At 41.1% G+C, this 25,384-nt stretch overlaps 1 protein-coding gene across 3 annotated transcripts in view; it reads right to left on the minus strand.

Moving 5' to 3' along the window:
* The window catches only part of ppp1r35 (protein phosphatase 1, regulatory subunit 35), a 64,043-nt gene that overhangs the window by 11,918 nt on the left and 26,741 nt on the right, over positions 1 to 25,384 (minus strand). For all 3 annotated transcript variants that reach the window (XM_062398419.1, XM_062398417.1, XM_062398418.1), the window contains exon 3: positions 1,403 to 1,502. In XM_062398419.1, the coding sequence (XP_062254403.1) occupies positions 1,403 to 1,502 (100 nt within the window). The remainder of the gene's footprint in view (positions 1 to 1,402; positions 1,503 to 25,384) is intronic.

The raw sequence follows: 25,384 nt of genomic DNA on the forward strand, positions 1-25,384 counted from the left end.
TTGTAATTCATTATTATCAGGCTCCAGCAGTAAGTCGTTAAAGACTCTACAGCTTGTCCAAAATGCCGCAGCACGTGTCCTGACGAGAACCAAGAAAAGTAAGCACATTTCTCCAGTATTAGCATCGCTACACTGGCTTCCAGTTAAATCTAGAATAACATTTAACATTTTCCTCCTCACCCTTAATAATATTGCGCCTTTTTAACTTAAAGAGCTTTTACTACCTTAAAAACCCACTAGAGCACTTCGCTCCCAGAATTCAGGCCTACCTGTCGTCCCTAAAGTCTCTAAAAGGAGAGTAGGAGCCAGAGCTTTTAGCCACCAAGCTCCTCTGCTGTGGAATAATCTACCACTTTCAGTTAGGGTTAGGGTTCTATTTTCTAAAATAAGGAAGCGTTTAGTCTAAAAAGGCATAGAGGTATTGATGGCTGATCTACTGAGTGGGCCACATGGTTTTCATAGTACTACCATACAAACAGTCAGATTTACCTTGAGCCTCAGTGTAGCCTCAAGTTCAGCCTGTATCATTGTATCATTGATTACAGGGCAAAAACCCTGATGACGCTAAGACGCAAAGGGAATTTATGACCCATGACACACAGAGCTTCTCCTTCCAGCTTATCCTTCCTCTTCTCCATCCCTATTCCCCTTCCCCGGAATCCCTTTGCATTATCGCCCGCAGATCCAGGGCCTCTGTGGCCGCACCATGGATTATGATTTTGTGGATTGCGCATCAGAGGTCGCAATTGTGGATCCAGTATGGCGGATTCTATATCGCGTGGGCTGATCAAAGTGGTAATGGTGGATCCAGTGTCGCGTTGGCATTAGATACGGGCGGTGGACCAGGACCGCGGCAGTGGACAATGTCTGTGGACTAAAGTGGCATCTGATCTGGATGGTGGATCATGATCCAGCTGGTTGCTGACCATAGACTATGATTGCAGCAGGACTGCTTGACATATCGTATTGAAGTTATCCTTCAAGATGTTTACCCTCATCAATGCTTCTAAAAACTTTAATCTTGATGATGTTTTCCTACACGTGGCATCTATTGCACTTCTGTCCGTCCTGGGAGAGGGATGCCTCACATGTGGCTCTCTCCGAGGTTTCTACATATCTTTACCCTGTAAAAGGGTTGCTGAGGGTTAAGGACAGAGGATGTCACACCATGTTAAAGCCCTATGAGACGAATTGTGATTTTTCGAATATGTGCTATACAAATAAAATTTGATTGATTGATTGATGTGACAGAATTTTGGGGCTTATTGGATAAAAAAAAATCTGTTTCCCAGTGAATGAGTGCCTTTTTATGACTTGAATAAGCCCTGAAAGAGCAGTACTTGCAAACAATGTTGGAGCAGGTCCAAGGCTTTTTTCCTGCCCAGCCCAGGGTTAATTTTACCTCTAATATTACCATGGTAACATCCTCTCCTCCACAGCTGACCTCTAATGGGCTGCGTCTGTGGGGCATCTCTGACGACCACTGATTCTCCAAAACACACCTTAAAAACAAAAGAAGAGACATGCATCATTTAGAAAGAGGGAGTAAAAAATGTATGAATCCAATAAGGTGACAAAGATCAATTGGATCCCATTTTAATTTAGTGTGCCTTAGCCTTTGAGAGAAACTGTTATGATGAGAATTAATTAGCCCTTAATAGGATTTTTTGTATTTTATCTTGATTGTTACTGCTGAAATTATTGTAAATAAAAACTTTATACGGTAGCATCATACATGTACAATCTCTCAATTTCTCACGAGAAACTGCATTGTCAAAAAGCCTTTGGTACCACGGTGTATCATTTCACTATTAAATTTGTTGGGACGAACAATTTTGCCCTCTTGCTCTGAGAAATACAGTGCATGGCCCATTATACAAAAACTCTCAGCCTAGGCTGCGACACACTCCCTTTTTATGCACACACACGTGCACTGCCATATCCTCCCATTAAGTTAACATCAGCTCTGTTAAAACCTGATATTAAAATCCGTCCTGAGAGATCTAATCACAAGTTTACTACTCAAATTACATCTACTCACAGACGTACCTATAGTTGTTGGATGTCACCTAGACTATATGCACATAATCATGTCATTTGTGTTCAAAAAGTGGTCACAAAGAAATCAGTATATGGGAGAGCTGGGTAATGTGGGACATTTTTTACATTTGCTCCCCTCTAGGCGAGGTAAAATGATATATCAGTAAAATTTACATATTTCCCATTAATTCAGGATGTTTTCTAGCAATATAAATGATCAGAATGTCTTCAGGACAAAGGGCAGTGAAAATATGATTGTTTTAAACATAGTGGTCTTGTGTTCCACTTTACCCCGGCTACTATTACAACACATGTTGTAATAGTTAAAATCCCGACAGCTAGATTGACAACCACTAATATCGGACTACTAACAGAATCATGGGGATTGGTCAATTAAGCACATTTATGATTATTATGATTCACGTGATCTCTTGCACACCCTAGCTTACCTGCACATTGTTTCTCTGTCCAATTGGCAGGGACTGGGATATTGTTTTTCTCTGCGTATTCAAATGCCAGTTCACGGCACTTAACTGGAGCAAGGACATGGAACTGGTCAGCTAGTTGTTTCAAGTGTTTGGCAAGCTCCTCCTCCATCTCATCTGTGAATATTCTCTTAAACTCAGCTACTGCACCCAGGGCTACTGATTTTACTTTCCCTTTCTGTTTTTTCTGCATGAATCTTATGAGGGTTGTCTTATCAATATTTATATTCCTTCCGGCTTTTGTTAAGAACTTCTTTCCTTGCATGACCTCAGCGGCTACACTCTCCATCTCTACGACGGTTGCTGGCTTTTCTACAATGTTTATGACATTAAAAATAAAACATATATAATGTAATATAACACTAAAATATGTTTAAGACTAGACTTGACTTGTGCTTCATGGTGACACTGTCTCACTTTACCCCACAGCCACCGTTTTAGAAAAACATCTCTTAGCACATTTTTGTGAAAAAACATACTTTCCACAGCACCAGCACCAACTTCTCCTTCATGGCAAGGGGGGAATGGGAGGGGCTTGAAAACATTATGGTCAAATGACCACAAATGCGTTCCGTTGCCTAGATACTTGAAGCAAGAATGTGTTCACTTGCATCAACATTTTTACCAATGCGTACTGATATTTTGGAGACGTAAGGAGCTACTTTGGAGATTATTTGATCCACATCCTTGTTTTCCAATATTTTGAAATGATCAAGTCATCTCAAACACAAACAATTTTGAACAACTGCAGTGCAGCACACATGATAAATTAAATTTCCAAAAGATATTGTACAATATAGTATTGGTGAAAAGAAAATAAGCGGCAAATTACAGTTAAAAGTAGACTGATAAAGGGCAAGAAAAGGACATAAATCAGATTAGTGCAACAACTTGATCGATCTTACTTATACGGGTCTGCCCTCCTTTTGAGGTTGTCCCTTAGCGATACAGGAAGGCTGGACCATGCCTGCACAGTAGCCGGTTTGGCTTTGTTTAGAAGGATTCGAAGGATGCCATTCAGTAATGCATTAAGGGCAACGTGGGATGAAACTGCATTCTCATTATGGTATTTTTTATTGTTGTGCCTGAAGAAGTGTTTGATGATTAAAAGTGAAAGATAGTGTCGAATCATCATTGAGAAGGCAAAGGCGTGGGTTGGGTGTTATATGGATTCCAGTCATTTCGATAGTGTCGACATTACACCCTTCAAAAATCTATCATCATTGCATCATTGTGCCTGGTACCTGATCTAGGCAGTGAATGCAGTTAGATTGGTGACCAAAATAATATTCAAAATGTTAAGGAGAGTGGCAATTGCTCAGTGAATTACTTTAAAGTGTATGATTTTATTTTTTGAGGTATCTTTTTTTTTAACGTAGGTTTTTATTAAACTTTTCTTAGGCATGGTACATGGCAAATTAAACATGTTTCTTTATACAGGGACAAGTAGTATATGGCTGAGAACTGACTCTAATAACAGACTTCGCACATATTTTCTCAAAAATAGGCAGCTATTACAAAACAAAGTGAGTACATAATGATATCCGCTCATACATTAATTGCATACCTGCACAAACCACCATTCATGATATAGCATACATCATATAGACATGTTGCTGCGGTACACAGTATTACAGGATCCCAATTGGGAGAAAAACAGCAAAACAATAAAACCAGAGTCCTAGTGGGAATCATTATTTACCTTTATGTAATTCCAAAACCTGTCCCAAGGGATCACCCCCTCCTCCCTGTCATCACTCAATCTACTAAGCATACATTCATAGGATGCAGTTTCAGTCATTGCACATACCCATTCTTTCACTTGTGGAATTTCTGACGCCTTCCTATGTCTTAAGATAACTCTGCAAGCTGTTGTTGTACCCACCGAAATTACCGAAAAATTACATTTGGTTATATTGGTTAATTGAGACTTGTCCCCCAGTAAACAGAGCTCTGGACTTAGGGGAATCTCTGCTCCAAGCCAGTTACTTAAAATATTTAGAATCTGAGTCCAGAAAGGTCTAATCAAGACGCATTCCCACATACAGTGGAGGAAAGTACCAGTTTCCTCCGTGCATTTCCAGCACAGATCATCACCCAATAGTTTCATCCTATACAGTCTGGATGTTGTGAAATAGTATTTATGTAATACATTATATTGTGTTAGTTTTCCCCTTGCCTCTCTCACATATTTACCACAATCAGCCACAATAACTGCCCATCTATCACTATTAATCTCTCCACCAAGGTCCCTCTGCCAAATCATCTTTAACTGGTCATAGTCAGTGCCGAGAGAAGAATTTGCAATTTTATAAAATTGTTAGGCTTTTCGTATTCTGAGTGGAGATTTCATAAAATCGCTCATCATATTATTGGTAATATTGTATGGCTTCGAGGTAATGCAACTCCTCATTTGAAAAAAAATTCCAAAAATGATCTTTTCCCACCAAATCAAATTTCTGCAACAGCTTATCATATGACAAAAACACTCCATCTTCAAATAGATAATTAATGGTGTTTAAACCTCTAGCGTGCCACTGTTTCCAATACACAGGTTTTCTTCCCAATGCAGACATCGGGATAATCCAACATTGATGAATATCTTTGTCACATAACTGAATTGCGGGGCAATTATCATTTTTTTAACATTAATTTTTCCCCACAATGTCAGTTTAAGTTTTCCCCACTCGTCAAGGTTTATTTTCATCTTTTGAAGTAAAGTGTTAAAGTTAAGTGCCACTATTTCGTCTATATCCTCATAAAGTTTGATGCCAAGATACTTCATTCCCTGTCGTAGCCATCTAATATTAAACTTCTCCACCATAGATGAAATTCATGACTTGGAGAGAGGCATTGCCTCGGATTTGCTCCACTTGATGGAGTAGCCTGAACATTTTGAAAAAGATTGGATGGTGTCCATCAGATGTGGCAGCGAAGTCAGAGGTTTGGATACTACTGCTTAAATGTCATCAGCATTGTTGTGCAATAGTAGGGGGACTCGACGTTGGCTAGTTATCGATAATCATGGAATATGATTATTGAAACAATAAAGATTATTTATTTAAAAATAATTAGATTATTAATTGAAGATGATCAGTAATCAAATAACAATAAAACCATTAATGAGTAAATAAGGAAGTTTAACAGTTAAGAATTGTTAAATCATTAATTTGAGAATGATAAAGTCTATTGATTAAGAATAATTAAATAATTAATGTAAACTTATGAATAATCAATCAATGAATAACAACTACCAATGAAAAACAAGTAATTTATCAATCTAGAAAGTACCAGCTATCAATCAATAATCATAAGGTTATCAACCAAGAATAATTAAATAATTAGTCAAAACCATAAAATCGTTAATTTAAGGATAATACGATCTATATTAATACTCGAGAAGGGGCACCACCCTGGTTACAGGGACCAACAAGTCAGTCTATAAGCATCAGTCTCATCTGATAAAGTAAATCAATAATCTCAATAATTTATTTTAATGATTATATAATAAACGATGAAGGGTTGAGTTCAAGCACTGGCTATCGTTATCCAACTGTGTTCACATAAACATGCACCAATAATCACAAGATTCAAATACTTTAAGTATAAAAGGATTTATTAAAAGATATAAAAGAAAAGGTCAATGTTGTTCCAAATGATTCACTTAACACAATCCGCTATGTCCAATACAGTCGCAGCACATTCATCACAATTAATCACACTGCAAATCCTTCTGATAGGGTTGTGTGTGCGTTCTTGTGTGCGTGTGTGTGTGAGTGGGTGTGTGTGTGTGTGTGTGTGTGTGAGAGAGAAAAAGGGGGGTCGATGACTCACGAAGTTTAAGAGGGCTGGCTTAACCCTGGGGGTTTGACTACAAAATTGGTGATGTCATATACACCAGGACTACAACTCAAAATGGCGGAGTCGCCTAAGGAATTTGGAGTCCGAATGGAGGCCGGGCCTCGATGTGTATTGCAATCAATGGTCGACGGACCACGTAACTTAGAGTCAAGATGGTCAAAGATGGCCGACTTAAAACACACGTGAGACAAAGTTTGAGGGAGGACAAAGGGATTCTTTGTCTTAGCTTAGCTTTAGCGCCGAATGGCGTCGAGGTGTGTTCAGACCCCCTTGATCTCAGAATGACTATATGTAATGTGACTATATGTGTGTGCGAGGGCGAGGATGGGTGTGTCGGCGGATGTGGGAGAACAAAAGGGAGAGAGAGAGAGAAACATGCAGTAACACAGATCGGAGATGATCCTAAAAACGCCGTCAGAGGCGATCACACAGTGAGGCCGGCAAACCAGCTACGTGAGAGGTGTCTTTTAACAGATGCACGTCTTCTGTGAGATCGGCCTGACGGAAACACGAATCAAACAGGAAGCGCCGGATCGTCACCGCGCGCTTTTCACAATAAGATCGACACGGCGGTCTTTCTATAAAAGCACAATCATATAACAGCACGCTAAATATTAAACTAGACTCTGCCCAGACATATGCCTCTTACTTCGTGTTGCTTCGCGGAGTTTCGTGCACGACCGTAGTTGCGCGAATTCCGGAAGGATGAAGTGGATGGGGTCCTGGCCTCAGGACGCTGATCGCGGAGCCGCGGATGCGGCGGCGAGATGATGCTGGGCCGAATTGGAGAGGATGCGTCTCTTTCTCCTTGGCAAGGTCTTTGCCCGTCTGCAGGAAAGGAACCGTGGCCGGATTGTCCGTGAATGGCGGGGAGAGTGTCTCTGTGCTCGGCCAGCGAGTGAGGGGAAGTTTCTGCCGCGCTCGATTCGAAAAAATAAAAGCAACTAAAAGGAAGCTATTCAGAGTAAAAGCTTTAAGGGAAAAATAGGAAGGAATAAGCTTACGATGTACTAAAAAGGATAAGTTAAGCTTAAACTGGATTAGAAAAAAGTAGCTTGAAACTAAAAGTGAAAACTACAAAAAAAGATAAGTTTAAAATAAACTTCAGAAAGATCAAACAGCTGTTGAATTTGTTTCCTTTGTCTCCTCTGGATCACTAAGAACTAACCTGGAGATGTTAGCTCTATTGTGAGTGGAACTGGAAAGAACTATTTTAGCTGGGTCTGACCTTAAATAGTACCTTGGAGGTGACTCCCGCCTTCTAGCAAGGCTAAGGGTCTTAGGCCAATAGGAAGGTCAGAGTTCAAAATCTGAGGAGCGGCTAAAAACACAGCAGGGGTCATTGACAGTTTCGACTGTGGCTTGCTCCCCCAAAGTACCTGAGGCTGGATCGGAATTCCCCACAAGGCCTCATGTTTACAGTCTCTGTGACTGTAGATCCCAACAGCATATACTAATAATTTATGTTCATTGTCTCCTCCCCTTACACCTCTTATTCCAGGGTGTGCTCTAACAGACACCGCTAAAATCTCTAAAAAGATGATAAACAGTAATGGGCTCAATGAACATCCCTGTCTAGTTCCCCGGGTCAGATTAAAGAAGGGAGAGGTTATTCCATTTGTCATCACTGCCGTCTTGGGTTCTTTATACAGCATTTTTATTTAATGAAGTTGGAGTTGAAACCAAAATGAGATAGGGTTGAGAACAGAAATTGCCACTCCACCCTATCAAAGGCCTTTTCTGCGTCTAGGGAGATGGCAGCTATAGGAGTATTTGGGGATTTACTCAGCCATATTAGGTGTAGCAAGAGTCTAACATTATCAGTTGAAGTTCTATTTTTCATAAAACCAACCTGACTGGAATGAATGATGCTCGGTAAAACCAATTGTAAACGTGTTGCCAAGATTTTTGTGATAATCTTACAATCCAGAATTGAGCAGACTGATAGGTCTGAAATTTGAGGGATCTGCTGCATCTTTACCTGCTTTGGGAATTAGTGAGATTACCTCTTCATTAAAAGTTGGAGCTACACGACCCTTATCAAATATCTCTTGATACACCCTCTGTAAAACCGGTATAACAATATCTGCAAATGTTTTATAATATTCTACTGGGAGCCTGTCATAACCCGGTGACTTCCCATTTTTCATTGAAAAAATTGCCTTCCTTATTTCATCCTCGGTTATAGGTGTTTCCAAACTAGCTGCCTCCTGAGCTGGGAGCTTGGGTACGTCTATATTAAGAAGAAACTGTTCCATATCTTTCTGTGGGGCACTAGGAGACATGGAGGATGTATATAAATTCTCATAATATTGTTGAAATATTCTATTTATATATTTGGCATCAAAAAACTATGCACCCCCCTGTTTTATAACTGGTATGGTATTGGCAAAGATTTTTCCTTCAACTGTCTGGCTAATAATTTTCCCATTTTTTCCCCACCTTCATAAAAGTTTGTTTTCAGTCTATAAAGAGCATATTCTGCTTTTTTATTATACATATCATGTAAAGAGTATTTAAGCTTACAAAGTTCTTGAAATTTCCCATTAGAAAAGTGTTTTGACAGGTCTAATTCCTTCTCTTTTATCTCCTTCTCCAAATCTTTAATCCTGGTAACATTCTCACTTTTCTTTTTAGCGGCTTGTGCTATAAATTTTCCTCTCATATGCCTTTGATGCTTCCCGCACAGTAGTTATATCTTCAGTGCTACCAATATTGATTTAAAAAAAACGTTTCAAATCTTCTCTTTTTAAAAGTTGAGACCGACATTAAGCCAATGTTTAGTCTCCATCTACCTCTCCTTTCAGTTTTTAGATTGGCCTTAATAAACAACTCGACCGGTGCATGATCTGTAAGGGAGATTGCTTTTATGTCACAGTTAGCCACATTATCTGCCAGGGAAGTACTTATCAGAAAAAAATCAATTCTAGAATAAGTTTTTGGGCAGTGGGAGAAGAAAGTAAAATCCTAGACATTTGGATTCATCAGCCTCCATATATCCATTAGTCCTACAGCTCTACTCAACATATGTAAGGCTTCTCTCTTCTTGGTCATGAGAGGAGGTCTGAATGAGCTCTTATCCAGTACTGGATCCATAACTTCATTGAAATCCTCAGCTAGGACAATTTCACCCTCAGTTTATCCCAGTATTTTATTTACCTCGTGGAAAAAGTTGGGATCTTCCCTATTAGTTGCATGTATGTTGCATAATACAAGAGGCACCCCCTCAACCACTGATTCTACACAGATAACCCTTTCCTCTGCATCTTTAGTTTGTTTTAACAAAATGAAACTTACATTCTTGTGAACCAAAATCAAAACACCATTACGTTTACTCGAAAATGAGCAATGGAATGTCCTACCCATCCAACTTTAAATTTCTCCACCTCCAGACCCTGCATGTGGGTCTCCTGTATCAGCACAATGTATGCCTGATTATTTTTCAAAAATGATTTTTTCATTCTAAAATAAAAGGGTTAGGGTAATAATAATAATAATATAATAATAAAATCAATAGGAAACAAAAAGAGAAAGGAGGAAGATGAGATAAGTACTCTGTGCTTTAAATGTATGTCTGCAACCATTCGTAATAGAAAATGTTACCATTTTTGGCTCCTTATAATAACCACTCATTACCCTGTACCTGCCTGTTTTTTAACACATATAACAAAACCACAGTATAACAATGCAAACTGGGCTTGCACATAAAGTTGAAACAAAAGGTGTCCGGCTGCTACAACTCAACCGGAGTCCGAGTGCTGAATGCTCCTCGCTGCTGAAAAAAGAAAAAAGAAAAGAAAAAGAAAAGTAAAAGGATAACATGCATAAGGTCCGCGGGATTAATGCCGCTCCCATAGAGACCGGCCCGTGTCAGGAAAAGCCTCTCGTTGGCCCGCACAGGGGTCGCTTCAGTTCAGTACAAAACGCATAGTCTCACATCGGGTACAAACAGCAACTCACCCCTCTCCATTCATCTCAGTCCATAGCTCCTCCCGATCATTGTTCATTAATGACTTTCTCCGCGGCTTCGACAGTGTTACAGCTCACGTTTTTTCCTCTCCATTTAAAGTGCAGCGTTGCGGGGAAAGCCAATGTGTATCTAATGTCGAGCTCGTGTAATTGGCGCTTCACCGCGCCAGCTCTCTAGAAATGTCCAGAAACATAGATAGGCGACATTTTTCCCAGGCGAATCCTTGCTTTACCTTGGCTGCATTGATCACGGCATCCCTTGCGGATGCCTCAAGAAGCGGATCAGCACCGACCTTGGAGGTTGATCTTTACTCGGCATCGGTGCCAGTTGCCTGTGCACCCTCTCTATCTCCATCTCCCCGTCAGTTTCAACACCGAGTCCCTCCGCCAGAATCTTTCGAACACAATCAAGCATCGTCCAATTAGTACCAAGGGTCTCCTTTAGTCCCACCAACCTCACATTATTTCGTCTGCTGTGGTTTTCAAGGGCTTGTACTCGGTTCCATAGTTGTTACTTCTGTTTATCCTTGCTCCCCTTGTCCTTCAGCAGCTGCTCCGATATCTCCTCCAGGTGTGTGATACGCACCTCGGCCTCGCCCAGCCTCCCCTGCATGGCCGTCACCGTGTTATTCAGCTCCGCCGTTGTTTGTTTAATACAGGAACAACTCCAGGGTGAGCGTTAGTGTGACAACCCTGGAGTTGTCTGCTGTGCTTGTGTTCTGTTTCAGGCTCCTGTAGGCGGAGTCAGCCCTTAGTCATCAGCAGTGATGTGTCGCACCTGGGGGACCACTACTTAAGAGACCTGCAGACTGGGCTCTGGTCTCTCTCACTCACCGGGTCGATCTCCACATGGACATGTGGAGGAGTTCTTTGTTTTTTGGTGTTTGTAATATTAGTTATGTAAAATAAATGCTATATCTTCAGAACTTGTGCTATTCAGGTTTTTCTTGTTGCTGGACAAGAGCCAGCCTATCACACGGGGCCATCTCGGATGCTCGGATCTCGGATGCTGCACCCACGTGACTCTTTTTGGTATCTTGCGATCTGGTTCCAGGATATCTTCTGCAAGTTCCCTGTCCTACACCCTTTCCACTAGGGCTGGGTATTGCCTACAACCTCATGATAAGATACGTAACACGATACAGAGGCCACGATACGATACACGTTGCTTTAGAATAATCACCATGTCCTGCACAGAATTTACTACAACAACTGCTCTTTATTATTCCATATAACAGTAAAGGCGAAGTCTTAGGGATCGCACTACTGAAAATACTTAAAACTATGGCCATTAAAGGATCTTAAAAGTAAAATAAAATAATTATCTTTCTAATCCTAATTAAAAAAAAGGCGATGCACAGAAAGGATCTGTTGCTCACGTAACTCTTTCCAAGTTCCCCGGATACAGTGTTTTTAATTTCCCTCGTAAGAGCCAAGTCTGTTGCTTGAACATGAGCGCAGTTGCACAGCTGGGCATGCAGGGGTCTTTTCTTCAGACATTACGAGTGTTGCAACTTTTAGCGGTTTTCGGGGCTTTAGCCTCATCTTCAGCACAGGACAGGTCCGCTTCAGTTAAGGTCAACAACTCCTTGACATTATTCCACACCTCAGTGGGGAGTAAGTAAGAAACAGTTGGCGTCTCGAGTGCATGTTGAGCGGCACAATTTATACTGCGGGCAAAGCATTTCACGTGCAATAACTCCGCCAATTTTTTCGGTGTTTCTCCCTTGTATGTTTTGAATTGCGATGTGTGCTGTTTTTGCCAATACTGCCGCCTATTGGCATTATTGTGCACTGCACCATAGGTGAAGTTTCGTCTTCAAGACGGCCGTCAGAGCATGTGTATCGATGCCTGCATCGGCATCACGATGTCACGATATATCGCCTTATCGATTTTTTTAACACATCCCTACTTTCCACTGCTAATGTCTTCAGTGAATTGTTAAGTCGAGAACTATATACATGTGTAATCACCACCCAAGAGACATTCTCAGGGTCAATTCAAGATTCAAGATTCAAGATTCAAGATTTGTATTTGTCAAATGCACAACAATAACATTAAGCAGTTGCTGGCAGTGAAATGCTTGAGTCTCAGGCTCTCTTCTAACAATGCTCAAGTAATTACACACTATACAATAAAATAAGAAAGAAATTATGCAAAATTGAATAAAATAGAATATCAAAATTGGAAATAATGTATATATATATAAATATATATAAACAGCTGAGGAGAAAATAAAACAACAGAAGTGCAAATATGCAAATATGTCACGGTGCTAGTTTGGTGGAGTTATTGCAGTTCAGAGGAGTTTAAAAGTCTTATGGCCTGGGGGATGAAACTGTCTCTGAGCCTGGTGGTGCGGGCCTGGATGTTGCGGTACCGTCGGCCAGATGGCAGCAGGCAAAAATGTTTATGGCTGGGGTGAAAGGGGTTTCTAATAATTCGGCTGCTCTTCTTCCTGCACCGCTGGGTGTAGAGGTCCTCTATGGATGTTAGCGCTGTCCTGGTGTTGTGCTGGGCAGACTTCACCACCCTCTGTAAAGCCTTACGGTTCAGGGCGGTGCAGCTGCCATACCAGACAATCCACTCTTCCATAGGGTGCTTAGAGAAGGGCCTGTTCCAATGCTTTTCGTAAAAGAATGAGGTGCCCGGTGTAGAAGCCATTAATAAGTTAAAAAGTATTTTTATTAGAATAACTTTGTTATGATTTAACTTTAGTAGCACTTAAATGGCGCTTACTAATAGCACTTTCGCTTTCTTTAAAAAATTGTAATTTCTTGATTCTTGTTTTTCTGGGTTTGTACCCTCATTGTTGAATCCACTTATTGTAAGTCGCTGGATAAAAGCGTCAGCTAAATGAAATTTAATGTAATGTAAAAGATCTGATGGGTTTGTATTTTGGATGGATTATTTGTTATTCATTGTTTACCAACTATGGTATTAATTTGACAGGAAATAGATCATTAGGATAGTGAATGGGGGGGTAAAAAATGTTGGCCCTCATAAAACATTAAGCAATATTTTCAAATAAAAAGTGACTGAAATATATGAATTCAAGTGTATTTATTCAATTATCTAAACATAAGGTAAATATGCTTTGTATTAATTGTAATTTTAACAAATCGAGTAAACATTATTTGACTAGATCACTAAAAGGAGACTATGCGAGTGTGAGGAAATGTCATGTCGTTACCGACGTAAACCCCATCCTTGGATGGAGACTACGTATTTTGACTGAGCGGGATAAACGTGACGTCAACCTTATAAGGAAAGTCCTCCCTTTTGCCATTTCTTGTGGTGTAGCAATAGGATTGTTTTATAATTTGCAAAGAAAAATATGGTTGTTTTATATTAGAATCACTCTAGGTTGACGTACTACACACTGACGTATTACAGTAAGAAAATTGCATCACTTCATGTTTTCCTGCAGCTGGTGTTGGCCACTCTCTCTGAACTAGCTCCTCTGTTATTATATTTCTCTATATTACTACGGCTAAATCGGCAGTCTATAGTTAAACATCCACACATACCAACCCAGTGTTTCCCCTAATAATAATGATAGCCTTAGCGTAGCATTTATTTCAGTACTAGATTCAATTGGTTTCAATCAGTGTGTAGACCAACCGACTTATTGTGTTAACCACACTCTTGGCCTTGTATCAGCTGTGTGAGTTTCTCCAGTAAAGTAATGTAATGAAACCTTGGCAAAAGTCACTTAGGAACTTCTCATAGTTTCATATCAGGGATTTGTGGGCGTTATATCAGAGAATTTGGGCTAACAAGCGTCTGATAATGTACTATGGCCTGTATAACTAAAGGCTGGTTAGCCCTGGCTGCATCATGGCCTGCTAGCAAAAGCAGCACTAGCTAGTAGCACCGCTTTGACCCTGGTTTACGTAGTGAAACTGGTTGTGAAATATGCCTGACTTCATCGCGGCATTGCTTCCAAAGCAGAGGACACTTTGGAAAACACTGCTTCAAGTTAGGCTACTGCCGTTCAGTTATCTGGCTTATCATTAGTTAGCAACACAGTTTAGCTCAGTGACTAGCTTTACCCCGTGAAAGGTAAGCCTGGTTGTGGTACACTGCGGGTCTCGTGTAGCCAGACTAATATCTTAATGTTATTAGCCACACTTCAGTCGATCTACAGCGGGCCAGCTGAACTACAAACAATGTCCAGACGCCATGGCCATAAAGATATTTAGGAAAGATATATTTAATGTTAACCTAGGCACACACACACACACATGTGATTGCATTGATAAGGTCTACATTAACTCAGCCATAGTTTTCTGCAAACAAGTTAGCTAATTTATTCCCTGACTTTGTGTTCTTTCTAGGAAGAAAAGGTGAATGTGTGTGGGAATGTAAGGTTTGTGAAAAATCACTTGTAAGGACGTATGAATTGCTTAAACATTGCAAGCTAAAACATGGCCATCTTGGGAACAGGTTCAGGCATCCTTGCCCATACTCTAACAGTCTTTTGAGTCATATATACTGTACTCACGAGATCTCTCTGAGTTATCTACATTTTCATGTCCGTTGTGTACATTTAATGAGCTTTCAATTGAACGAAAATACTTCAGTCATTTAAACAAACATTTACGGAAACATGCAAGTGTAACCTGCATGATTAAACGTTGTGTGTTTAAAACATCCACAATACATTTCATACCCATACAAACAGCGAACATAATCCCCTATAGTTTCGATTATTTTAAAGCTGCGGTTGTCACTGTCTGATTACAAGAATCAGACAGTGACAACCGCAGCTTTAAAGTTCAATTGTTGATGATGTTGCTTCTTTTGCTGCTGATACAGATGCAGAATCTGAAACTGATGAAGATGCACATAGTTATTCTAGTAGTGAAGATCTTCCCAAGGTTATTGAGCAGAACATAGCCTCAGTTATATTGAATTTGGAACATGATTAGTTTGTGCCCGCCACAGCTATTGATGAATTGCTGCAGGAATTACACTTTTTGTTAGGCGCCCCATCTGTTTCGATAATCTTTAACGGCCTGTCTTGCATTCTTAAAAACCATAATGTTCAAGTTGATGAGTCAATGTCAAAGAGCTTTCTTCAGTTGTGGGAAAATCCAATCCTTTTGCAAAAGCCTTTGCAAGAGATGGCGCTCTGGCTACAGCTCACAAAAGGAAAAAGTATTTTAAAGAACTTTTCAATGTGGGGAGCCCAGTTGAGTAGATCCTTGATCCTAAGACCGATAAGATAGTTCAGTATATTCCTATTTTGCCTTCCCTGCAGAATCTGTTAAAGGTCCTATATTATGTAAAAAACTTTTTCTAGGCTTTTTCTATCCATAATTACTTGAAGGCGGTCAGGAGGTTCACTCAAGGTATAAAAACAGTCACTAGGCTGACCTTTTCCACTCAGTCCATTCTAAGAAACATGTTACTAAAACATCTTGTTTCATACTTCCTCCCCCGTATGAGTCATTCGGGATTGCACTCGTCTCAAGGCCCCACCCAGCCGGTTCCAGTCCAGCCTCCAAACCCACCACCCCGCTCCCCGTAACATCCAACACCCCTCTACACCGAACGTGACACCAAGCCGACTTGTTGCTGAGCTAGCAGGTTAGCTACCACAGGCTAACCACAAAAAACAACACTGAAGAAACACTCCAGCGTGGAGGGATGGCAGGAAGAGAATGTGTCCTTGCACATTCCTCCAAAGAACATTACTGTTCGAGACCAGAAGTTAGGCTTCATTTCTTCTGACATGCCATGTCGCAATGCTCAGTACGGAGTAACGTAGAAACTCTGTTGTGTAACTCCTCACTGTAACTCCATACTGTATCTTTGCCGACTGTACTGCTAAATTCTTGAACACCATTCAGAAGCATCCTGTTGCAAGCGACTGTAAATATGTGGCTGGTATTCTGTAGATGTATCCAAACTCAACGTGACTTTCAGCTGTGTTTACCAGAGTGAATGCCCCAGAATGAGACCGGTGATACAACTGGGGTCTCTTTTATAACCGTTGCGTATGCACAAAACAGGGCCTGAATCGTGCGTACGCCACTGTTCACGCAAAGGTTTTGATTTATAAAAACAAACTTGATGGGAAAATTTGTGTATTTGCACATAAACTATGACCCATGTGTACAATTTTTTTGGAGATGGGGAGGTGGCGACGCACACGTGAGGTGGTGAACTGCAGCCTGATTATTGATCCAATTCATCATTTAAATTGATACCAACAGCTTAGTTTTGCCCGCGCATCATATCTGTTCCACACAAACCTCCTAATTAAAAAAATATATAAAACAACTTACAGCAAATTATGCTTAGATTCCATTTAACAGTGTAGTTACGGAGACGAGTCATTAATAGGTTTTAATAATATATTTTAACACTGTGTGTGTATCATCAAATCACTGCAGTGAACGTGACTATGGGGCGGATGTGGCTGAGGGGTAGAGTGGTCGTCTTCCAACCTGTAGGTCGATGCACAGAGCACCCAGTGCATGGAGCGCACAGGATATCACTTACAAGAAATGAAGAAACTTTCCAAATAATATCTCAGAGGAAGTGAGGATCCACTGATAAGGGAATCGGTCCGATGCTCTAAATAAATAAATACCGCTGTGAGAGTGGTGCGGGGTTCTGCGTGATGTGTGCATGCGAATGGAAGGATGAGGAAGAGTAGAGGGTTCAGCAATGTCTGATCAGCTGATATAGATTCTATCAATCTGTGATCTTTTTTGTACTTCAGGCTCCATTCTTTGTATCGTCTTCACTCTCACACATTGTATTATCCGCAGCAGCGGCAGAGTGTCAGTTTATTTTCTTTATTAGTGACATCACTGCTGTCTCATAAAATCTTTCTCCACCTCACGAACAAACACCTCGATGTCAGTGTCATAAAGTTTTGCTTCCTCTTCTCCATCGCTTGATGCTGCGATATCACGCCGTGCTTTGCATTTAACATTTATGTTTGAAAGTGGGCATGTTCACTTTTAAAGAGTAAAACCATGTTTTACATATATGGAGACAAATCTGACAAATTATTAGCCAATCAACTCAAAGGTCACAAAGCAAAACAAAATATTTCTAAGATCCGGTTACCAAATGGCCTTTTAACTGCAGATCGCCTACAGATTAATGAAGCATTCAGGGACTTTTACACCCAGCTTTATACCTCAGATTGTCAGAGTGATTCTAATGCAATCTCTGACTTTCTAAGTGGTCTTAACATCCCTAGTCTTTCATCAGACATAACGAAAAGATTGGAAGAACCTATATCCCAGACAGAAATAGCTTCAGCCATTTCTTCAATGCAGTCAGGCAAGTGCCCAGGCCCCGATGGCTTTCCGGCAGAATTTTTTAAGAAATTCTCTTTGCTGCTTTCCCCACTGTTATGCTCAGTCCTCTCTGAATCTTGCAGGCAAGGTTCACTTCCTCCATCATTTACTGAGGCCTGTATTACCCTTATTGCAAAGAAGGGTAAAGATCCGACTGAATGTGCCTCCTACAGGCCTATTTCCCTCCTTAACACGGATGCTAAAATTGTAGCCAAGGTCCTAGCCCATAGATTGGAGACTGCCCTCCCTATAATCATATCCAAAGACCAAACTGGCTTTGTTAAAGGTAGGCAATCCTATTTTAATATTAGACGACTGCTCGACATTATCTACTCTCCCTCTGAAGAGATCCCAGAATGCATTGTCTCTCTCGATGCAGAGAAGGGATTCGACCGGGTTGAGTGGGGGTACTTATTTGCTGTGCTTGACAAATTTGGCTTTGGCCCAAAATTTACTTCATGGGTTAAGTTACTTTATTCACACCCCACAGCCACAATTCACACGAACTCAGAGCGGTCAAGACCGTTCGATTTGCATCGCGGAACCCGCCAGGGATGCCCTTTAGTCCCATGCTTTTCGATATGGCCATTGAGCCGCTTGCTAGAGCACTCCGTACTTGCAAGGACATATCTGGCATCTGGAGAGGTAGCACGGAGCATAGAGTTTCATTATATGCTGACGATATTTTACTTTCTTATCCGACCGCCTCATTACATCCCGCTCTTTCGGTGCTCAGTCAGTTTGGTAAATTTAACTATAAGTTTAACCTTAACAAAAGCGAGCTGTTTCCTATCAACAACATCGCACAAGCTTTAGACCTTGCCAATTTGCCTTTTAGAATTGAGAATAAGAAGTTTTCCTATCTAGGCATCTCAGTTACAAGAAAGCACAAAGATCTATTCCAAGACAACTTCACCATGTTATTGAATCAGACTAAACAAATATTAGCACAGTGGTCACCCATGTCATTATCTCTTGTCGGACGTATTAACTCTGTCAAAATGACCATTTTACCAAAATGTCTGTACCTCTTCCAGGCCCTACCTCTCTTTATCCCTGGTTCCTTTTTTCAACTTCTTGACTCAGTTATTTCTTCATATTTATGGCAAGGTAAACGACCACGTTTGAGCAGGAACCACCTACAGAAAACCAAGGCTGCTGGTGGTCTTGCTCTCCCAAATTTTCGTTTCTATTACTGGGCTGCTAACTTGCGCTGTCTTGCGTTTTGGTCTTTTTATTACAGCCGATCTGACTGCCCTGACTGGGTAGAGATGGAGCTACAGTCGGATGATAATATGTCAATTCTTGCACTTCTCGGATCCCCACTCCCACTTCCCTCACTCAGATTCATTAAAAATCTGGTGGTTAAACATTCTTTAAAAATCTGGGCACAATTTAGGAAATATTTTGGATTTCACAGCTTCTCTTCTGAGCCCCATCGCATCAAACTATCTTTTTAAACCGTCCTGCCAGGACTCAGCTTTTCGTGAATGGCACAGGAGGGGTATCATGCGCTTTAAAGACCTGTTCATAGGCAACAGCCTGGCATCTTTTGAGCAGCTAAGTGAAAAATTCAGTCTTCCCAAGTCCAATTTTTTCAGATATCTTCAAGCAAGGCATTTTGTTGTTTCTCACTTACCTGGCTCTTTAATATCAACAGACTTGACCACTGTTGATAGAGTCCTCTCTGTAAATCCACTTAAAAAAAAGTTAATTTCAGCTCTGTATAGCATGGTTTTGGATCTTGGGCGTGCCTCCACAGATCGGATTAGAACAGCATGGGAGGAAGACTTGGGTCTCTCTCCATCAGAGGACACTTGGACTTCCATACTTAAACTGGTTAGCTCGACCTCCCTCTGTGCACGTCACAGTTTAATTCAGTTCAAAGTGGTGCACAGGGCTCATATCTCAAAAGCAAAACTATCATCTATGTACCCTAATATTAGCCCACATTGTATCAAATGTGGTTTTGCTGAAGCTTCACTCATCCACATGTACTGGTCCTGTTCGAGCTCTTTTTGGGCTCATGGAGGCGGAGATCGAGTTGTCAATAGAAAAACGACGTACTATATCCTTTGTCTCCCTGCTAGCTAGGCGACTGATCCTGCTCAGATGGAGGGATGCCTCCTCCCCCACTCACGCACAGTGGCTAGAAGAAATCATCTCCTGCTTAAAATTGGAGAAGGTTAGATACTCGCTTAAGCAATCAAGTGGAAAATTTCAGAAGGCGTGGGGTCCTTTTCTTGATGCATTCCAGACTCTGTGAAATCCTGGCCATTAGATTATTTTTAGCACAGGTTCTAGATGTGACAATGTGCTCATATTAATGTAGTGTATTGGCAGTGACTGGGAAGGGTTTATTCTTCATTTGAAGATTACATTTGATATATTCTTTCTTTTCTGTATAACGTTGCATTTTTTTTTTTTCTGTTTCTCTTTTTCTGTTGTTACCTTGTGTTTTCTTTTCCTGAAGTTATATTGCCCAATTCATGTCTGTCTGGACACATTGGTGTTGATTGTTAACCTCATGTTTACCTCCTCTGTAATGTCCATTCAGCATTGCACTTATATATATATTGAAAATCCTTCAATAAACAGATTTTGATTTAAAAGAAAGTGGGCATGTGGAGGTGGAATTTGGAGGCAGATCCGTGTAAGAACGCTTCAAGGTGGACTGTGATTTATAAAGCGAACATAACATACAGGTGTGCGTGCGCACGGTTTTATAAGTTGTAATTTTCTTTGGCGTACGCCATTTCTGGCTTTTGTGCGTCCTTACACTTTTAGTATAAATACTATGCACTGTTTTATAAATGAGACCCCTGGTCCGGTCACTCAAAGTGCTATCAACCAATCAGAGCATGGGCTCAAGAATACAGAAAACTGTTCTGTCTACAGCTCCAGAGAGAGGCAGAAGAGAGGACAAGAATTACATATTGCAACAGTTTTTAAACTTCAGAAAGTGTAATCCATACCCATAAGGACTACCCTCCTAACATTGTTCAATATTTGTTTGAGGGTGTTATTCCAGTTGAGATTGCCCTCTGCATTGGTGTATTCACTTGCAAAAAGAATCTGTCTCTTAACAATGACATCAAATTAATCCTGAACTTTCCATGTGAGTGGGATATAGAACTAATAAACCTCTTATTATACCACAGACGTATGCCTGACTATCAGAGGTAACGCCCATGAAAATTCAGAATCAGAATTATTTTTAGTAACAAGTTTATTTACACATACAGGGATTTGCCTTGGTGTGGTTGTTGCATTGGACTAGGGTTGCAATGATTAATCGACATCGTCGACAAATCAATGGCAAAAATATTCCACAACAAATTTACTCGTCAATGTTTCGTTGGTTACGTCATAGCGCTGGTTTTTCGTGCTGTGCAGCTGATATTAAATGTCGTTTTATCGGAGGAGCTGATAGAAGTAGCTGAGGAGTGAGACATCTCGCTTTCTTCCTGTTTCTGAAAGTAGCGCATATGCAAAAGCGACAAAACATGGAACAATGGCGAGGTCCGTTGCAACAGCATCGCTTACCAGGAAGTCAATAGTTCGTGAGAGTTTCACTCTTAACATAGCCCGAAAAAAAACTACGTGCAATATCTGTAGGGCGGACCTGCTCTCCATGGAAGCAGGACACCCGCATTTGAGGAGAAGGCACGTTTGATACGAAACGTACATGATGCAGATTTGCCTCGGTAAGTTGCCTGTTAGCTACCTGTGCGCAGGATTCTAGAATCGATTACAAAAGTATTGTTAAAACTTTTCTTTAACGAGTTTAAAAGCGTAATGTTATCCTATTGCCCGACAAACCTCTTTTTAAATTACCATTATGCAGTCCGTGGTTTCGTTTGTTGATGTTTTTTATAGCTGATCCTTTCCCGGTTCTTTTTTGCTAACAGGAAAGATGGATACTTGATTTTTTTTTTTTTTATTATCACTTTGCCTGTCCTTGGTTTAAAATGGACAAAAAATGTTGCTTTGCTTTTGTGTAAACAGTACCCTTATATGCAGCAAAGTTTATTAAGACATTTTTTTTTAATGAAGTATCAATCTTTATTGTCGTCATTTTCAGTCATCACATGCCTCGAACAACCTCAAGCTAAATTTAAAAACTGTTGGCTAAATGAGAGCAATTGAAATTTGTGTCATTTATAATCAGATTAGTCGATAAATCGTTTCAATAAACGATAACTAATTGTTAGTTGCAGCCCTACATTGAATATAAAACAACAATCGGACATAAAACAACAATACATGCAAGGGGGGGGGGCAGATTCGGTGTGATGCAGGGGGCTAGTTATTGAGCCCCACTAGGCCGGAACCTTTCCGGATGGGAGTCTCTGAAATAGGTGGTGACTGAGGTTTGGGCTGGGCTCCTCCTGAAGTCTGCTACCATCTCTATAGTCTTCAAAGTGTTCAGCTCCCGGCATTTCTGGCTGCACCAGCAAGCCAGGCTGTCGATTTCCTCTCTGTAGCGGCCTCGTCCCCATGTGGAGATTAATCCAATTATGATTGTGGTGTCTGAAGACTTCAGGAGTTTGACAGAGTGGTGGTTGGAGGTGCAATTGCTGGTGTAGAGGGAGAAGTGTAGAGGGGAGAGCACACAAACTTGTGGGGCTCCAGTACTGAGGGTCCGGGGCTCAGAGACAAGCTTGCCAAGCCTCACACGCTGCTTCCTGAAGTTCCCTAACCCAGAAAGTCAGTAATTGCCCTGCAGGTGGGCTAAGGTCAACTTGTCTCAGAGAAAAGCTGGGAAGCACGCAAGAGAGGGTACGCCAGCGCGCAAGGGTCACACAAGGGGCTCTTGTGCTTCGTGGCCTTTAGAACTGGGACAACTCGACAACTGGTAGAATCTGCAGTAAAAGTCATAAGGTCGTTTGCAAGTTTAAGGTCTTCCACAGAGTGGGGGTATTTGGTTTTGCAGCCGGTGATCACCCGAAGGCCTTTCCAGACTGACGAGCAGTTGTTGGCTGCAAATTTTTGTTCCAGCTTCTTGGAATACTGTTGTTTGGCCTCCTTAATCTCCTTGCCAAACGAGTATTTAGCCAGTCTGAACCTATCCTTGTCCCACCTCTTGAAGGCCACCTCTTTCTCCAAACGAAGCAGTTTGAGTTTGAATTTGATTTTGAAGTGTATTGAAGTTGCTTCCATTTATAATTGGAGACTTGATACCAGAGGCAGATCCTGCTCGGCTTGTGTTGCTTGACTTAAAAGAAATAGCTTACCTCGCTGTTGCCCGTCTTCAGGCTATAGAGACAATTGCCTAGAGCACAGAAATAGATTCTTGGAGCTTTTTCCTGCACAACTCTTGCCAAAACCTCGCTATCTTGAATATTACCTTCAAATTATCAAATATTTTGGGCCTTTGGTAATGGCATCCCATTTCCTTATGGTTCAACTTGTGGTCTGCCTGAGTTTGCAGAACTTCTTCAAATATGCATTGTCAAAAACAGTTTGAGCCTTGTTGTAAGAATATTGTGGGCATGGTATCATGAGAACATTAGAGCCTATGAGTTGACTGTATCTCCTACTCCAGGAGTTTCCCTAGTTGATCTTCAAGACCTGACCGATGTTCATCCTCTCTGCGATATCATTTTAGGTGTGAGACAGATTGTTATCTTGAAAGGAAACATAATTGTTTAAGGTTGGTCTATAATGTGACCTGTATTTCTCTCTCTTTTTAGAAATTCAATGTATCGCAACTCAAAAAGATGACCGTAGATACTGTAAGGACATGCAAATTTAGCTGATTCACAATTAAGTGAACTTATTGGCTTAAATGCCTAATACAGAAATGTCATGATATGAGAGATACTGTATTTGCACAAGCGTATAGTATCATTAATACAAAGCCCCTCTCTATATTTGCATCCATATTGTTCTATGATTTACATGTTCAACTTATTATTTGTATCTAGTTCTCACCCTGTTTTACCTTTAATCCTGAGTACTTTTCCTAACTTTTGTTAAGTGTATTTGTTTTGACCCTAGCAAATATTGTGTGAAAGATGTCAAGTCCCCTCCATCTATGAGTTGTTTGGGTAGAGATGACATCCAAAAACTTAGCCTCATGTCAGGGATACCAGTGTTTGTTGATCAAGATTGTTTTTGGCCTTAAAAAACTATTCAGGCTCCAAAAAAGGACAAAGACTTTGGAAACGAATGTCAATCTTGTTTCAACCATTGAAATTAGAGTCAGGGATACCTCTAAGGCCTTGGTGCATGCCCCTCCATGCTTGAGGGAAAGAGGAACTTGTGCCAGTCATGAGGGATGGAACCAATATCTAAAGACAAAGGTTTCCAATTGTCGCTCAAAACTTTGAAAGATTGGACACCCAGAGGTCAGTGTAAAATCTCCAACCACTTATTTATCTCTTACTCTCTCCCACTATCTCAAACTGACCCCCTACCATTAAATTACATAACATTTCACTGGTAACCAGTGAAGGGAGTGGAGGAGAGGAGCAGTGTGATTGAATTTAGGTTGGTTAAAAACCAGTCGAGCTGCTGCATTCTGGATGAGCTGCAAAGGTCGGATGGCAGTAGCAGGTAGACCTGCCAGGAGGGAGTTACAGTAATCTAGACGTGAGATGACCAGAGCTTGGACCAGAACCTGCACCGCCTTCTGAGTGAGAAGGGGGCGTATTCTCCTGATGTTGTACAGCATGAATCTACAGGACCGTGTTGTTGCAGTAATGTTGGTAGTAAGGGAGAGTTGGCTGTCGAGTGTTTTACGCCCAGGTTCCTAGCCGTCTGAGTGGGGGTTAACACAGAGTTGTCAAAGTTAATAGTCAGGTCGTGGATGGGAGAGTCTTTCCCTGGAAGGAAAAGAAGTTCAGTTTTGTCAAGGTTAATCTTCAGGTGGTGTTGAGACATCCACTGAGAGATGTCGGTCAGACAGGCAGTGATTTGTGCTGCTACCTGTGTTTCTGATCGGGGAAAAGACAGTTGGAGGTTACCAAGGTCAGAACTTGATTGGGAGACAGGGGGGTGAAAAAGGAGAGCGAAGGGGATGAAGATGAAGTAGTTGGAAGTGTGTTTATAGAAGGAGGATCAGAAAATGAAGAGCGTATGTCATCTATCTTTTTGGTAAAGTAGTTGACAAAGTGGCTTGGTAGAAGAGAGGAAGGAGGAGGGGGACTGGGAGGGTTGAGGAGGTTGGAAAAGATGGAGAAGAGTTTTTTGGGGTTAGAAAATGAGGCATGATTGCAGTTTGCTAAAAAGTGCTTTTGGCTGTGGAAATAGAGGCAGAAAAAGAGGAGAGAAGAGACTGATAAGCTAGCAGGTCGTCCAGGTGTTTAGATTTCCTCCATTTCCTTTCTGATGCTCACATAGTGGCTCTGATGGCACGCAACGAGTTAGACAACCACGGAGCTGGGAAGGACTTGCGGACCTGTCGTGACATAAGAGGACAGAGAGTCAAGAGAGGAGGACAGAGTAGAAAGGAGAATGTCAGTGGCAGAGTTAGGATGCATGAGTGAGAAAGAGTCAGTGGAAGGGAGGGCTGATAAAACAGAGGAGGCTAGAGAGGAAGGAGAGAGGGAACAAATGTTGCGACGGACAGGTACAGACTCTGTTGATGTGTTAAGGTTGTCAGTTTGAGATAATGGGAGAGAGTAAGAGATAAAGAAGTGGTCGGAGACATGAAGTGGGGTTACAGTGAGGTTAGATGTTGAGCAGTTTCTGGTGAA

Source organism: Platichthys flesus, chromosome 11, assembly GCF_949316205.1.
Source record: "Platichthys flesus chromosome 11, fPlaFle2.1, whole genome shotgun sequence".
NCBI classification, from domain to species: domain Eukaryota; kingdom Metazoa; phylum Chordata; class Actinopteri; order Pleuronectiformes; family Pleuronectidae; genus Platichthys; species Platichthys flesus.